The 16,856-nt window shown below is 46.0% G+C and overlaps 1 protein-coding gene and 1 long non-coding RNA gene across 3 annotated transcripts in view; one reads left to right on the top strand and one right to left on the bottom strand.

The window, feature by feature from the left end:
- CLPTM1L (CLPTM1 like) overlaps positions 1–16,856 on the top strand; it is a 113,118-nt gene that overhangs the window by 54,060 nt on the left and 42,202 nt on the right. For both annotated transcript variants that reach the window (XM_084621800.1, XM_084621799.1), the window contains exons 8-10: positions 17–101; positions 3,770–3,873; positions 14,506–14,571. In XM_084621800.1, coding sequence (XP_084477926.1) covers positions 17–101; positions 3,770–3,873; positions 14,506–14,571 — 255 coding nt within the window. The remainder of the gene's footprint in view (positions 1–16; positions 102–3,769; positions 3,874–14,505; positions 14,572–16,856) is intronic.
- LOC311517191 lies at positions 1,091–7,153 on the bottom strand. Its single transcript, XR_014710633.1, has 3 exons — positions 7,069–7,153; positions 1,963–2,148; positions 1,091–1,301 (listed from the first exon to the last, which is right to left on the bottom strand). It is a non-coding gene; the product is annotated as an uncharacterized lncRNA (long non-coding RNA).

The following is a 16,856-nucleotide window of genomic DNA, read 5'->3' as shown; positions in this document are numbered from 1 at the left end:
ATCTTCATATTTGCAGCTTCTTTTTGATTTCCTTGCATTCAAAAATGACATCAGCTTCTGGAAGAAAAAGAAAAGCATGACTGGAATGTCTACAAAAGCAGGTATGGCACATATGAGGTAAAGAGGGTGTGTATTGATCTTGTTGTTTACTCATATATTAGAGCACATGAATATCTGACGTGCTTTAGGAGATGTGGCAAAATGAAAACCGTTTTTGTATGATTATCGTGCAGTGATTTAATCAGTATTCAGTTATTTAGCAGAAAACTTTAGACAGGCAGGTTCTAATCTTGATGCATTAGGCACAGTGATAATGCTTACCCTGCTGCGGAGATCAATTTTTATTGGGTACATCATTCCACATCTCTGATTAGGTTGGTGGTTATGAGAAAGGAATTAAAATTGTTGTATTTGAGATATGCAAGTTGTCATTTTGTTCTTGTGCGAAAATCTTCTTCTATTCTTTCTAAGAACTGGAAGTGTTCTCTGACATGTGCACACAGTTTACTGCGCTCGAGTTTTACGTGATACTACACATTCACAATGATGATCCAGTTGTGACTGGTTGGATCACAGAAACCCCTTTTGGAACTGCCACCTGATGTGCCTAGACTACCTCTGAGCCAGTTTTCCCTGCCAGCTTGGGACTTCGGTACTGTGCCTGTTTGAGCCAGACATGCTTGCCTGCTGCAAACACAGATCAAGTCTCAACCATGTCCCCCACAAGCTACAGGCTTAACTGAAAACAGTTTAAGAAGCGCTCCTGTCTCCAGCACTCAGGTACCCAGGTCCCAATGGGGTCCAACCCCCAAATAAATCTGTTTTACTCTGTATAAACTTGCAGGGTAAACTCAAATTGTTCTCCCTCTAACACCGATAGAGAGATATGCACAGCTGTTTGACCCCCCCTCTCCTCCCAGGTATTAATTCTTACTCTGGGTTGAAGTGATATTAAATACAAAAAGTTGGATTTAAGTGGTTCCAAGTAATAACAGATAGAAAAAGTAAATTACCAAACAAAATAAAATAAAACATGCAAGTCTAAGCCTAATGCAGCAGGAAACTAAATGTAGGTAAATCTCACCCTCAGATGTTCAAATAAGCTTCTTTGACAGACTACCTTTCCTCTAGTCTGGGTCCAGCAATCACTCACACCCCTGTAGTTACTGTCCTTTGTTCCAGTTTCTTTCAAGCATCCTTTGGGGTGGAGAGGCTCTCTCTTGAGCCAGCTGAGGACAAAATGGGGAGGTTTCCAAGAGGCTTCTATAGTCTCTCTCGTGGGTGGAAAGCCCTCTCTCCTCCTGGGTAGAATTACATAGAATATCAGGGTTGGAAGGGACCTCCAGGAGGTCATCTAGTCCAACCCCCTGCTCAAAGCAGGACCAATCTCCAATTAAATCACCCCAGCCAGGGCTTTGTCAAGCCTGACTTTAAAAACTTCTAAGGAAGGAGATTCCACCACCTCCCTAGGTAACACATTCCAGTGTTTCACCACCCTCCTAGTGAAAAAGTTTTTCCTAATGTCCAACCTAAACCTCCCCCACTGCAACTTGAAACCATTACTCCTTGTCCTGTCCTCTTCTACCACTGGAAATAGTCTAGAAGATGGAGTTTTGGAGTCACATGGGCAAGTCACATGTCCATGCATGCTTTTTTTTTTTTTTTTTTTAACAGGCCAACACCATTGTCCACATGCTAGTTTGAATGTTCCCAGGAAAGCAGAGATGTGGATTGGCATCTATCAAAGTCCATCGTTAGCCAAGTACTCCCAATTACTTGAATAACCCCTTTACACTATGTTGACCAGATTTGCCTTAGGTGTTTCCTACAGCAAACACTTTAAATACAAGCATAGAGCCAACCCTCAACTTCAGATATAAAAATGATACATGCATATGACTAGGATGAATACATGTAGAAGAACATAACCTTTGCAAAGATATATTATATGGCATATCTCACCACCGCAGCACCTCCTACTGTTCAGTCCAGGAATTAGCTCAGTTCATGCAGAGCACTCTCTCCCAGTGGTGTCCCGTCCGTCTCTCACCCTCGGTTGGCATCTTGACCTGCTTTGCTCCCAGCTCATAGCGTCCTCTTCAGGACACTGCCCTCCAGCAGTGCCCACTGCTCTGGTATCACCACCTTCTGGGGATTTGGTGTTATCAGCAGTCCACCATCTGCACCTGATGTAGTGGCCGGCTGCAGCCTCAGAGTCTAGTCCCTTTGTCGCAGAGGCCAGCCGCAGCCTGGATCAGGCCATGCTTCCCCTTCAGCCCTATGCACCTGCCTGGCCCTTGGTAGCTAGGCCTGCAGCCTGGGGTTTTCCTTGGCCAGAGCTCCCCAGCTCCTTCTGCCCTTCCCTAGCACTGCTCTGTCCAAGGTGCTACCGTTCAGCTCAGGAGCCAGTCCTGCTCCCTTGACCACCAGGGAGAGACTACCCTGCCCTTTGCTAGACAGCCTTTATATAGGGCTTAGGCTGGGCCTAATTGGCTACCTCTTCCCCTGCCCTGATCGGCTCTCCCCGGGCCTTCTCTGCTTGGCTGCTGCGGGTCTGTGCAGCCTCTCTGGCCTGGTTCAGCCCTTCTTCTCAGGGAATGGGGCACTGCCCCACCACAGTAGCATAAAACATATTCCAGTTATGTCATATTTACACTCATAAGCATATTTCTATAAAGAATTATGGGGTGCAACGTCACACTAATGAATTTCAAGGATTAGAGTTGCAGGTTAACGTGAGAATATTTGCTAGCTGCTACCTGTATACGTGCGTAAAACCAAAGTGGAAGGATTCTGAGTGACACTGCATAGTTTTGGTTTCTTGGTACTAAAGTAATGCAGTTTTCAAAGTGTCTTCTCTGTTCCAGCATCTCTGTAGTTAGACAGAATGGTTGGGCATTTAAAGATGTACGTTTTAAATACTACTTACAGTTACACTATTTGAAGGAAATTAGAACCGGAAGACATGAGAATCCTCTTGGAAAAATTTCTTTTCCCAGGAGGGAAGAAGGAATGTCTGTGCTGTGTTTAGCATTTAAATGGTACTGCACTTACTATTTGGCACTCAAATGTTCTTGAAAAACACTCATCTGTTTGCTTAGCATTTTTATTTAGTGTCCAGTTCTTTTCCGTATGCCTTTCCCCTCTTCTCTAATATAAAAATCATCAGGCAGGAAATGGTGCTATATATAATTGCAAAGTTTAACAGAACCTGAGAAATTACAAACATGCTAAGTGTCTTATTTTATCAAATACCATCAAATGCATTTTGTTCAAGGATTTCATGGCAGTTTTCACAGGCTAAATTTTGAAATGTTCATTTGCTAGAAAGTTTTATTGTCTGAGGTTTTCTTCTTAACAAGAATCACAACCATATATTTAATACTATCTTAAAGTACTGCTGATACCAATATTCCATTATGGAAATAATTTTCTTATTACAAGTTTTTGATTCAAGAATATTTCACTCCTTATGCTTTTTTTTTTTTTTTTTTCTACTTTGTTTACTCTGAATCCCACTGATCAGGTTGTTAGTTCTCAACAAATTCTTGCTATTTAAAATCATAATTCTATTGTCACATCACTTCTCCTATAATCTTCTGTAGTCTCACAAGAAGCTTTATCTGGGGAAGCAGCTCCTATAGCTTGTTGTCATTCTTCTTCCTATCTTTATCTTACAATAGTTTAACTGTAACATTCTTTCACCAAGTATCACTTATTCCTTTAATCTCTAAATTATACTAACACTCATTTCTGTTTTCTTATCCAGTGCTTTGGCGATGCTTCAGTACCGTGGTAATATTTCTTTTCCTTTTGGATGAACAAACAAGCTTATTGGTGCTAATTCCAGCAGGTGTTGGTGCAGTGATTGAGGTGAGTTCATAAAGCTCTGAACTCTGCTTATGTCTGAATATAGGTTTATTGCTGACCTTGCTGCTATTTACATCTACAGTACTATGGGGATGATGTTAAACTGTTCATTTTATTTATATATAGATTCATAGATACTAAGGTCAGAAGGGATCATTATGATCATCTAGTCTGACATCCTGCACAACGCAGGCCACAGAATTTTACCCACCCACTCCTGCGAAAAACCTCTCACCTATGTCTGAGCTATTGAAGTCCTCAAATCGTGGTTTAAAGATTTCAAGGAGCAGAGAATCCTCCAGCAAGTGACCAGTGCCCTATGCTACAGAGGAAGGCGAAAAACCTCCAAGGCTTCTTTCAATCTGCCCTGGAGGAAAATTCCTTCCCAACCCCAAATATGGCAATCAGCTAAACCCTGAGCATATGGGCAAGATTCACCAGCCAGATACTACAGAAAAATTCTTTCCTGGGTAACTCAGATCCCACCCCATCTAATATCCCATCACAGGCCATTGGGCCTATTTACATGAATATTTAATTACCAAAACCATGTTATCCCATCATACCATCTCCTCCATAAACTTATTGAGTTTAATCTTAAAACCAGATAGATCTTTTGCCCCCACTGCTTCCCTTGGAAGGCTATTCCAAAATTTCACTGCTCTGATGGTTAGAAACCTTGTCTAATTTCAAGTCTAAACTTCCTGGTGGCCAGTTTATATCCATTTGTTCTTGTGTCCACATTGGTACTGAGCTTAAATAATTCCTCTCCCTCTCCGGTATTTATCCCTCTGATATATTTATAGAGAGCAATCATATCTCCCCATAACCTTCTTTTAGTTAGGCTAAACAAGCCAAGCTCCTTGAGTCGCCTTTCATAAGACAAGTTTTCCATTCCTCGGATCATCCTAGGAGCCCTTCTCTGTACCTGTTCCAGTTTGAATTCATCCTTCTTAAACATGGGAGACCAGAACTGCACACAATATTCCAGGTGAGGTCTCACCAGTGCCTTGTATAACGGTACTAAAACCTCCTTATCCCTACTGGAAATACCTCTCCTGATGCATCCCAAGACCGCATTAGCTTTTTTCACAGCCATATCACATTGGCAGCTCATAGTCATCCTATGATCAACCAATACTCCAAGGTCCTTCTCCTCCTCTGTTACTTCTAATTGCTGCGTCCCCAGCTTATAACTAAAATTCTTGTTATTAATCCCTAAATGCATGACCTTACACTTCTCACTATTAAATTTCATCCTATTACTATTACTCCAGTTTGCAAGGTCATCCAGATCCTCCTGTATGATATCCCTGTCCTTCTCTAAATTGGCAATACCTCCCAGCTTTGTATCATCCACAAACTTTATTAGCACACTCCCACTTTTTGTGCCGAGGTCAGTAATAACAAAGATTAAATAAGATTGGTCCCAAAACCGATCCTTGAGGAATTCCACTGGTCACCTCCCTCCAGCCTAACAGTTCACCTTTCAGTATGACCCATTGTAGTCTCCCCTTTAACCAATTCCTTATCCACCTTTCAATTTTCCTATTGATCCCCATCTTTTCCAATTTAACGAATAATTCCCCACGTGGCACGGTATCAAACGCCTTACTAAAATCCAGGTAAATTAGATCCACTGCGTTTCCTTTGTCTTTTTCAAAGAAGGAGGTCAGGTTGGTTTGGCACGATCTACCTTTTGTAAAACCATGTTGTATTTTGTCCCATTTACCATTGACTTCAATGTCCTTAACTACCTTCTCCTTCAAAATCTTTTCTAAGACCTTGCATACTACAGATGTCAAACTAACAGGCCTATAGTTACCCGGATCACTTTTTTTTCCCTTTCTTAAAAATAGGAACTATGTTAGCAATTTTCCAATCATACAGTACAACCCCTGAGTTTACAGATTCATTAAAAATTCTTGCTAATGGGCTTGCAATTTCATGTGCCAATTCCTTTAATATTCTTGGATGAAGATTATCTGGGCCCCCCGATTTTAATCCCATTAAGCTGTTTGAGTTTTGCTTCTACCTCAGATATGGTAATTTCTACCTCCATATCCTCAGTCCCATTTGTCATGCTACCATTATCCCTAAGAGCCTCTTTAGCCTTATTAAAGACCGAGGCAAAGTATTTGTTTAAATATTGGGCCATGCCTAGATTATCCTTGACCTCCACTCCATCCTCAGTGTTTAGTGGTCCCACTTCCTCTTTCTTTGTTTTCTTCTTATTTATATGGCTATAGAACCTTTTACTATTGGTTTTAATTCCCTTTGCAAGGTCCAACTCTACTTGACTTTTAGCCTGTCTCACTTTATCCGTACATGTTCTGACCTCAATAAGGTAGCTTTCCTTGCTGATCCCTCCCATCTTCCACTCTCTGTATGCTTTCTGCTTTTTCTTAATCACTTCTCTGAGATGCTTGCTCATCCAGCTTGGTCTACAACTCCTGCCTATGATTTTTTTCCCCTTTCTTGGGATGCAGGCTTCTGATAGCTTCTGCAGTTTTGATTTAAAATAATCCCAGGCCTTCTCTACCTTTAGATCCATAAATTCTTCAGTCCAATCCACTTCCCTAACTAATTTCCTTAATTTTTGAAAGTCAGCCCTTTTGAAATCAAAAACCCTAGCTGCAGATTTATTTTTGTTAATCCTTCTGTTCAGTTTGAACTGAATTAGCTCATGATCACTTGAGCCAAGATTATCCCGTACAACTATTTCTTCTATGAGGTCCTCACTACTCACCAAAAACTAAATCTAAAATGGCATCCCCTCTAGTGAGTTCAGCAACTACTTGATGAAGGAATCCATCAGCTATCACATCTAGGAAAATCTGAGCCCTATTATTATTACTAGCACTCGTCCTCCAGTCTATATCTGGAAAGTTAAAGTCTCCCATGATCTATTTTTATATATAGAGATATACACACATACACATGTGCTCACTGTGTGTATGTACTTGTGTGTATCTTTCTATATGTAAAAATAGTCACTGTCAGCTTAAATTTAAGTGAACTAATTTAGAACAATTCCAGTTTAGATAGAATACACGTTAAATAACTTATCCTGAATAATTTCTGTTTAACTTGTTCTCTTCAAGGAACTCTAATCATAGAGGGTAAACAGTAAAACTGTACATATAAAAAGTGCTGTAAAATACACAAAATAAACAAAGTAGAAATTTTTTTTTTTACCAGTTTTGCAGTTCCTGTAATCTTGGAGTATTATTTCTAATTAGAAGTACAAGATTTCAAATGTGACTTTTGATTTGGAGTCCCTTAAGGTTGCAAAAAACACACACACAGGTTAGGATTCTAACAAACATTAACTAGGGAGGAGCTCATGGTTCATCTGTTTAATTGTTAAAGGTTTAACTTCATTATATGGATGTGTCTGTGTTTTCCAAAATTACCACATTTACTCTTGGAGTTCTGAACTAACTTTCTGAGAATGTTCAAGTAAACCCAGTAATTAGTTTAAAAATGGGTCCTTTAAGAAATTTAATATTGGGTCCTGACTGTCATTTGCTCTCACTAGAGCTTGTCAAAATTTTCTGACTGAACAGCTTTCTGTCTGTGTTGATTTTGTTAAAACATTCAACAAACAAGGCACACTGTATACGGTGGGTTTGCCAGCCTGCCTGGCTGGCAAACAGAGATGAAGTCCAAGAGAGCCTGCCATACAGGGAGCCAGGAATTCCAGGGACTATATTTCAAAATTTCAGTCCAGCAAAAATTTAGAGTTCGACTTTTTACCCTATTCAGAACAAACAAAACTGTAAAAACTCAAATATGTTCACAGGATAGAAACTGCGTCTTGGCTAGCTCTAGTTATGTCTCAGGATCCAATTTTCTACTGATATTTGTGTAAATATTCAATTTTAAGAAATTAGTCAGTATGAAAAGTAGGACTGCCAGAACTGACTTTCAGACCTCCTGTTTAAAAATGTATGAAGAAAAACTAAACAAAAACTACAAAGAAAATTCAGAAGGCATAAAAAGTTAGACTGTGTGAAGTTTCATAATGTTAGGGCACTACTTATGAACACCATAATTTATGACCCATTTTTAAGTCTATTGTACCATGCAATCCAAATTAAGGAACGGCTTTCACAATACTTATTTAAAATCCTTAGCTGAGGTTTTTATTACCTTGAAAGCTACAGTAAACAGGCGATGAGTGCCAGGGGGTTTATTTGTACTTTTCAGTTAAATGCTGATACCTTTATTAACCTTTATTCATTGATCCAATGAATTCAGTTAATTCATTGACTTTAGTGGGACTACTGAAGGAGTAAGGTACTGTTCTTCAAGTGATGCTCTCCATATGTCAAGGGTGGCCAAACTGTGGCTCTTCCACAGTTAAAGTAGCTCACATTCTCCACCTACCAGTCTGTGGGGGAGGGAAGAGTGTGTGGCTTTTCCACCTCCCAGCCTGTGGCGGGGGTGGCTTCTCCACCTCCTAGCCTGTGGTGGAGCTAGAGGCTTCTGCCAGAAATGACTGGTGCCTGCTGAGAGTGGGGGGCACAATTTACAGGTTTGCTCCCCCCAACAGCTTGAATCATGCCCTCCAGGCACACCCCCCCCTTACCCTCAGTGGCCTCTCCCTTGAACTCCCAGGTGGTAGCTCCTTATGGAGAGGCAACAACAAAGACCTGGGAGCTGCAGGGAGGGGCTGCTGCTTTAGCTCTGTGGGGAGAAGCAGCAGCAAAAGGAGTAGCTCTCCTTGCAGCTCCTTGCTCTTTTTCATTGTCTCTCCCCACGGCCGCAGCTCCAAGCTTGCCGGCTCCAGCAACTGCCATGCAGGGAGGGGGCCTGGTGGCACCATGTGACTGAGCAGGGCCAACAAACCCTGGGAAAAATCTGGGCGGGGGCCAACCGATGTGCCCCTGCCACGTGTCACCTCCAGACTTTCTGCCCAGTGGGGAGGGCCGTCTCAGGGGTTTCAGCCCTGTGGGGCATGCCTACCTGGGCTCAGGGCTTCAGGCCTGTCAGGTGCACCTGCTGGAGCTTCAGCAGGAGCAGGGCTGAAGGCCCGAGACCTAGCAGGTGCCTACCGTGGGGCTGAAGATCTGAGTCCTGGCAGGCACCTCGTGTGAGGCTGAAGGCCCAAGCCCTAGCAGGTGCACCCTGACTCTCGAACTTATGAAGATTGTCTTATGCGTCTCAGATGGTCAGTAAGTTTGGCCATGCCAAACTATATGTATTCCAAACGTGGGTGTGCATGCGTGCTCTGTGTCGGAGCCAGAAAATTTCTGTAGCAGTGTCCATTAACCTGCATGAGCAATGTCCGTAGCCACAGGGTCAGGCAAAGTTATATGAGGCTGTGCGGAGTGACGCCCTCTCAGTTTCCTCGTACCATCGAATGGTTGAAGTCAGAATCCCTCTTCCCTCTTCTGCGATTGTAGTTTTGGGTAACAAAGCCCTTTCTTTCATTTGTAGCTAGTCTTCTTTTGTTTTTCTCTTTACTTCGCTGTGCGTAGTTCTGAATGTAGTGTAGTCAGATTTCTGTTTCCTTCCCCAGGGACTATGCCCCATGTTCCAGGGTACAAAAACTATGCATCATGCCCCCTTTCGTTCTCAGTGAGCGACGAGCACCAATGCTGTCTCTGCTGTCTTGGGGAGACTCATCTTGCTGCGAGATCTGTCTCTCCTTCCATCTGCAGACTCCTAAAGCGTGCCAACTTTGCCTCCACAAATTTTTTATGGAGGATGCGTTCCAGCTGCCTGCTCCGTCCAATCCCAGAGTGGCGGAACCATCGGTGCAGCGCCCTTCACTGGTGGTGAGTGCTCCTCCTAGCACGTCCCATGCCCCAGGTCCGGCAGTACCAGCAGTCTAGGATAAGCCCAAGCTTGAGAGCCAGAAGTACTTGCATGGGCATTGGAGCAGGTCCCCTTTGCAAGCTGCCTCCAAGCACAGCGCTCCCTCCCTAAACTGCCCCAGGTCGGTTGAGCTAAGCTTTCTTTTTCTGAGGGTAAGGTGAAGAAAGGAGGACCTGATGGCCCCACCACCTGCCATAGCAGCTACCTGACTGGAACTGTCCCTAGGGTGCACACCACCTGTCCCCTCTGCATCTCAGCATCCATCAGTCTGTTCACTGCTGCACACACCACCTCGCTCTTTGACTTCTCACAGGGACATTTCCCAGACCTTGGGACAATGTGAGCCCCTTCTCCAGTCAGCACATCTCTAACTGCCATACCCTCATTCTCCTCTGCTCACTGCACACGAACCTCCCGCTCCAGCAGAGGCACTGCTACGGCTCCAGGAGGGGTGCTTTAAGCCTATGCATTCCGGCCCACCGGTACTGACTGCTCCACCACTCCCAAAGGCTTATACCACTCATGCTCTTGCCTCCTGACAAACAGAAGCTGTGGACCTGGGTGTACCCCTGGAGGAGGTTGCAGGATCAGCACCATCAATTGGTGGACATCCTGCAACGACGAGGGCCATTCGGGTGGCACTGCCTGTTCACAAGGCTATCCTGCAACCTGTGAGAGCTGTCTGGCACACGCCAGCTTCCTGAGCCCCCACACTGAAATGGACAGTACACTGGTACTTTGTCCTAGCTAAGAGGGCAGATTTCCTATTTTCCCACCCAGCTCCCAATTCTGTTGTGGTGCATGCAGTGACAGAATGCGTCTGCCAGCACACCCATAAATCCACACTCCAGAGCGGGTGGGCAAGTGCCTGGATCTTTGGGGCAGGAAGGTCTACTCGGCAGCATTGCAATTTTGTATTGCCAACTACCAGGCTCTGCTGGCAAAGTATGATTTCCACAATTACGCCGAGCTTGTAGCGTTCCTGGACGACCTGCCACAGGACAAGCAACAACACTTCCATGCCCTTCTGGAAGAAGGCTGCCGACAGCTAAGTTGAGCCTCGAAGTGGCCATGGATGCTGCAGGTACGTACTCTCGCTCTCTCGCAACTGGGATCATTATGTCAAGACTCGTGGCTGCAGTCCTCCTTTTTCCCCTGAGAGGTCCAGAACATCATCCAGGACCTCCCCTTCAATGAGGACGAGCTGTTCTTGGCAAAGACAGACTAGTCCCTTCGCTCTCTGAAGGACTCAAGGGTAACACTTCAGTCCCTCGGTATGTATACCCCGGTACCCCGTCATAAACAGCAGTGCCAACCCTTCTGCCCCAGTTCATATGTGACTTATCAGTCCTCCTGTCTTCGAAATCAGGAACCCCCGAGGAAGTGTCAGTGGTACCAGCGACCTCGGGTCTCTCCATGGTGACCTCTTCCATCCTGCCCAGACACCAACCCAAGGTCCAGTTTTGATGCGCAAGTTGAGAGCTGCAAACCCTCCCCCCACCACCGTGCCCAACTCCCCTTGTCTTCTTTGGGGTCCGTCTTGCCGTGGTTACCCACAACTGGGGTAGGAGTGTTACAGATCGTTGGGTACTAGAGATTGTCCAGCACAGTTACTCTAGAATTTCTCTCTTTTCCCCCGCATCAGGGACCTCCCCGAATGCCTGCTGGGGGTCTCTCCCATCGCAACCTCCTACAGCACAAGGCAGACACCCTCCTTGCGAGGGGCACCATAGAACCGGTGCCCAGCCCCTTCATCACCTGGGGATTCTACTCCTCCATACTTGCTCATCCCTAAGAAGGATGGCAAGCTCTGCCCCATACTCAATTTCCATGTTCTCAACACCTTGATCAGGAGGACCAAGTTCAAGATGGTGACACTCTCAGTGATTATCCCCTTCCTTGCCCAGGGAGCGTGGTTTACAGCTTTCGACATGAAGGGTGCATACTTTCACATCGACATCCGTTCAGTACATCACAAACTTCTCCGCTTTCACATAGGCTACCACCATTACCTGTTCCAAGTTCTCCCCTTTGGCATCATAATGGCCCCACAGGTTTTCACAAAGGTATTTGTGGTCGTGGCAGCCCCGATGAGACGTCTGGTGTACTCCATGTATCCTTACCTGGATGACTGGCTCCTGGTCACACCCTTTCATGCCATGATTATGTCCGCAGTTCACACTCTCCGCTCTCTCCTTACCACTCTTGGTGTCTGTATCAACGAGACAGACTATCAATTTCATCACGACGCATCAGGATTCCATAATGGCACATTCCTTTGTCACCACTGTCATAGCCACTTACACCGCAACCCATGCACCACAGTACGTTGTTGGCTCTGCCTTTTCAGGCACATGGCGGCCTGCACCTATGTGACACTGCATTCCCACTTGCATATGCGCTGTTTACAGCTGTGGCTCCTGTTCTTCAGACCCCAGTGGGATCACCCCAATACACAATGATCGTCCTACAGTTGGTTCTGGCCTCCCTCACCTGGTGGACCGACCCTTCTGATGTGCTTATTGGCATCCCCTTCTCCACCCCTGTTCCGACTGCCACTCTGACGACAGGCGCCTCTTCTCTGGTTGGGGCATTCATCTGCACCAGCGCATCACCCAGGGGGTTCGGACACAGTCCAAGACCCGCATGCTCATAAACGTCCTGGAGCTGAGGGCGGTGCCATGGCCTGCCATGCATTCCTGCCGCTCATCCGTGCCCGTTATGTTCAGCTCCTCTCCGACAACACGACAGAGGTCACCTACATCAACAGATGGGCAACAAGTCCTGTCGTTTTGCTCGGAGTCCATCCACCTCTGGAACCAGTGTCTCCGTGGCGCACCTCCCGGGGGCACAAAACTCCCTGGCCGATGGGTTTAGCAGGACCTGGTACCTCAATCATGAGTGGGCGCTCCACAACCCCACTCTCCGTTCCATCTGCCATACCTGAGGCACCTCTCACTGGGACCTTTTCACTACACGAGACAATCACAAGTTCCCTCTTTACTGCTCCCAGGGAGCCCAGGGGCTCGACTCTCAAGGCGATGCTCTCGTGCTCTGGCAGGGAGAACCTCGTTACACCTTTCCCCCATTCCTCTCCTTCCCCAGATCCTCTGCAACATCTACCAGGACCAGGCCACAGTCATACTGATAATCCCATTCTAGTCCTGCCAGTTTTTGTTTGTGGACCTCCTCAGGCTCTGTGCCTGCCCCCTCTCCATCGCCACACAATCCCAGACCACCTCACTCAGGACCAAGGCAGATTCTGCCATCCCAGTCCTGGCTCCCTTTGCCTCATGGCCTGGTTTTTGGTTTGGGCTCCTGTGTAGACAATGCTTGTTTGCCGCTGGTGCAGCACATCCTTACACGCAGTAGGCGGACCCCCACAAGAGTTTGCTATATCGCAAAATGGAAATGTTTCACCTCCTGGGCTCAGCGCCACCACTTCCCCCTCGAGGCCATCTCCATCCCTAGCATCCTGGAATACCTCCTAGAACTTAAGACCTCAGTCATTAACTTCAGCTCTGTCCGGGTGCACCTGACAGCATTGAGAGCCTTCCTCACCCCTGTGGACGGCCACTCGGTCTTTACACACTCCACCACCACCCGCTTCTTCTGCTTAACAGCTTCCTGCCAGTGTGCAAGCCGCCCCCCCCCCCCCGACCTCAATCTTGTCCTCTCCACCCTCACCTGACCCCGTTCAAGCCTCTGGCCACATCCTCCCTCTTCCACCTCTCCATGGAAGTCATCTTCCTCGTGGCTATCACTTCTGCTCGGCAGAACAGCAAACTGGTGGCCATGATGGGCAATCTCCTCCCCCCAACCCCCAATACAGTTTTCCATAAAGACAAGGTTTCCTTGCGCCTCCACCCCAGATTCCTCCTGAAGGTAGTCTTGGAGTTTCACCTCAACCTGTCGATTCACCTTCCGGTCTTCTGTCCTAAGCCGCACGCCACTCCTGCAGACAGGACCCTGCATTTCTTAGATGTCTACCATGTGCTGGCGTTCTATCTTGACAGAACCTCCACCATTCATGCCTCCCCACATCTCTGTAGACAGATCCATGGGCCAAGTCCTGCCCTCCCAACGCATCTCAAGTGGGTCTCTGCATGCATCCACGTATGGTATATGCCGCCCAGCACAGTTACAGTGCACTCAACATGGGCACAGGTGGCAACATCTGTCTTCCTGGCAGATGTCTTCTGGCATGACATCTGCTGAGTGGCAACGTGGCATTCTGTGCATACCTTCACTACCCATTACGCAATCAGCCAGAGGGAGGCAGATGCAGCTGTGGGCCATGTTATCTTCCAGACTGCAATGCCTCTTGCATCCTCGCACACGCCTCTGCACTTATCACTGCTTGATACTCACCCACATTTGGAATACATATAGGGACCATCACTTGAAGAAGAAGAGGCTGTTACTTATCTGTAACTGAAGGTTATTCAAGATGTGTTGTCCCTATTTGTATTCCAATACCTGCCCTCTGTCCCATCTGCTGTGTGCCGCACTGCTCAGCAGTAAGAGGGTGACTGAGAGGGTGTCACCCCACACAGCCTCATGTAACCTCACCTGGACCACGTGGCTACATACATGTGGGTCGATGAATACTGATGCAGAAATCTTCTGACACATGGCGCGCATGCACACCCACAATGGAGTACAGATTGGGACCACACATCTCGAAGAACCTCCAGGAGGTAGGTAACCTCTTTTTCAAGTCTAGGAACTAGATTTTGATATCCTTAGTTGTGATTAATAAGTTGTTCTTGATCTATAAGCATTGTATTTTTGTAACTTGAACCACAGCTCTGGAAAGTGAAGAAAGCGCTGAAAATGACAGTTAAATGGAGAAGCATGAGGCCAACAATCCAGGTAAGTACCTTTGCTCTTTCATAATGACTAGAGCTATTGAGCTCTCTGCTCGTTCAGAGGTTAGTGAACAGCTTACTTTAAAATAAAATTCAAATCAACAAAATATGAAGATGTATAGATGTATGTAAAATGTATAGAAGTATACAAATGGTGCTGTGTTCATCCATTTGTATAATATGATTCAATTAAAAAGTTGCAGAAGTAGCTACAGAAAACCACAAATCAGTCTTCCATTATTACTGCTGGAGGATAGAAATGTTATTTGCTACTGAATTGAGACGATTAAGACATCTTCTGCAAAACAGAGTTCTTCAAGTGCCAGTCCCTGTGTGTGTAACCCTATGGGGTATGCATGCACTTCATGTGCCTGAGACCAGAGAATTCTTGCAAGCAGTGTCAATTGGTCTATGTCTGCACCCTTGGTCTCCTCACACACCATGGGTAAATGGGGTGGTATGGACTAACTGCCTATCCAGTTCCTTTTTACCACTGCATGGCCTAGTTTGTAATTTCCAGTATCTGGAGCCCTTCTTTCTGTCGTCTTTGTCTTCAAATCTGTAAATATTTCAGTTTTATAGTTATTTTTACTGTAGCGTACTTAGTGTTCGCAATTTTAAAGTATACTTAGTAACAGGTATAATCCCCGTCTCAGTGAACCGTTTAGCTTCCCTAGTATAGGATTTAGATTATGCCTAGGATACCAGACTTCAAAAATTGTCTCCTGTCCCTGATCCTTCTCAGTCAGTGATGCTTCCACTAGGTGCAGTATCTGTCAGTTGGGGTGATCCAAGTCCCACCTGGACCCTGCAGGCACAAGAACTCTGGCTTAAGAAGCAACTCAGGAAGAAAGCAATGAGGTCCCAGTTGGACCCTGCCCCCGTACATCTGCCAGAGTTCTAGAAGAGTGCACCTTTTAGCATAAGATCTGATACAGAAGCGGGAAACAGTAAAGTCACGGACCCTTCATTGGGCTTCTACCATGAGAGTAAGGACTGTTGTCATAAGCAGAAGAGCAGAGCCCACTGACAATGCAACCTCAATGTGTTATGTGAACAAGCCAGGAGGAGCCCGCTCCCTAGCTTTGTCAGCAAGCAGTAAAGGTTTGGCAATTGTGCATCATGGAAAACCTCATTTACACAACTGCTTACTTGCCCAGGTGCTCAGAATCACTTGGCCAGTGACCTCAGCAGGAACTTCTCTCAGAATCATGAGCGATTTCTGAAGAGCGATGTGCTGAGGTCCATTTTCAAGGACTGAGGCATTCTGACAGTGGACTTACTTTCAGTGAAAGACAACAAGAAATGCAGTCTATTTTGCTCTCAAGCGGGTCTCTGTCTAAGGCTCATTAACTGATGCTTTCCATTTGAATTGGGGATCAGTCCTTGTGTATGCCTTCCCCCCCGATATCCCTCAAGTGATTCTCAGACTGAAATTGGATCATACTAACTCAGTGGTTCCCAAACTTTGGCAGCCCGCGAACCCCTTTAGTAATTGTGTAATTGTGAAATCTCGTGAACCGCCTCCTAAAAATGAATATTTCCAGGGATTTAAGTTTAAATTTCCTCAGTGTGATGGATGAGCTTGCTTTGCTATGCATAGCTCTTGGAAGTCCGGAACCACTGGAGAAAGATGAAGTCTCAGGTCTGGTTCAGCATCAAGTCTGTTTCTATATTTGGTTTTCAGATGTGCATATGAGGAAAACGCTTTCTCGCATAAGTATTGTGACAAAGTTCCTTCTCTACCTTGGTGGGTCTTGCTCTTATTGGCGAATTTGCTCGCCTCAGAGATTCACAGCAGCCCTCAGTTTGGCCGTTTTCATGAACCCACAGTCCAGGTCAACTCCTCCTGTGTCTGACCAGGAGTTGGGAGGTTTGGGGGGAACTTGGGCCTGCCCTCTACTCCGGGTTCCAGCCTAGGGCCCTGTGGAATGCAGCTGTCTTGGCTGCAGGTGTTTTAATCAGCCTGTCTTAATTATTTCCAGAAAGTTCCTGATTGTTCTGGAACCTTCCCTGTTGGGAAACGGAACGTCCTTTGCTTGCTCCTCAGCTATCTGCTTTCTATTCTTTCCTAAAGCCCCCTGGCCTGGATTTTTCTTACTTTTTGAACCTGCCCTAGTCCCCACCCCCCGACCGGGCCAGACGCTTTTTTTTGCTTTGTTTTGATTCTTTGTTTTTTTTCTTCTTGCCGTCTACATGCTGGTCGGCCCTCAGCTTGCCGCCAGCACCCGCCCCCCCACACCTGCTTTCGGGGGTAGCTATTTGCCTCAGCTAAGCCCCCCGGAGGAG

The sequence above is a fragment of the Lepidochelys olivacea genome, assembly GCF_965140295.1.
Source record: "Lepidochelys olivacea isolate rLepOli2 genome assembly, chromosome: 2".
Classification (NCBI taxonomy): domain Eukaryota; kingdom Metazoa; phylum Chordata; order Testudines; family Cheloniidae; genus Lepidochelys; species Lepidochelys olivacea.
Note: the sequence above shows the minus strand (reverse complement) of the source record. Positions and strands in the feature narration are given on the sequence as shown.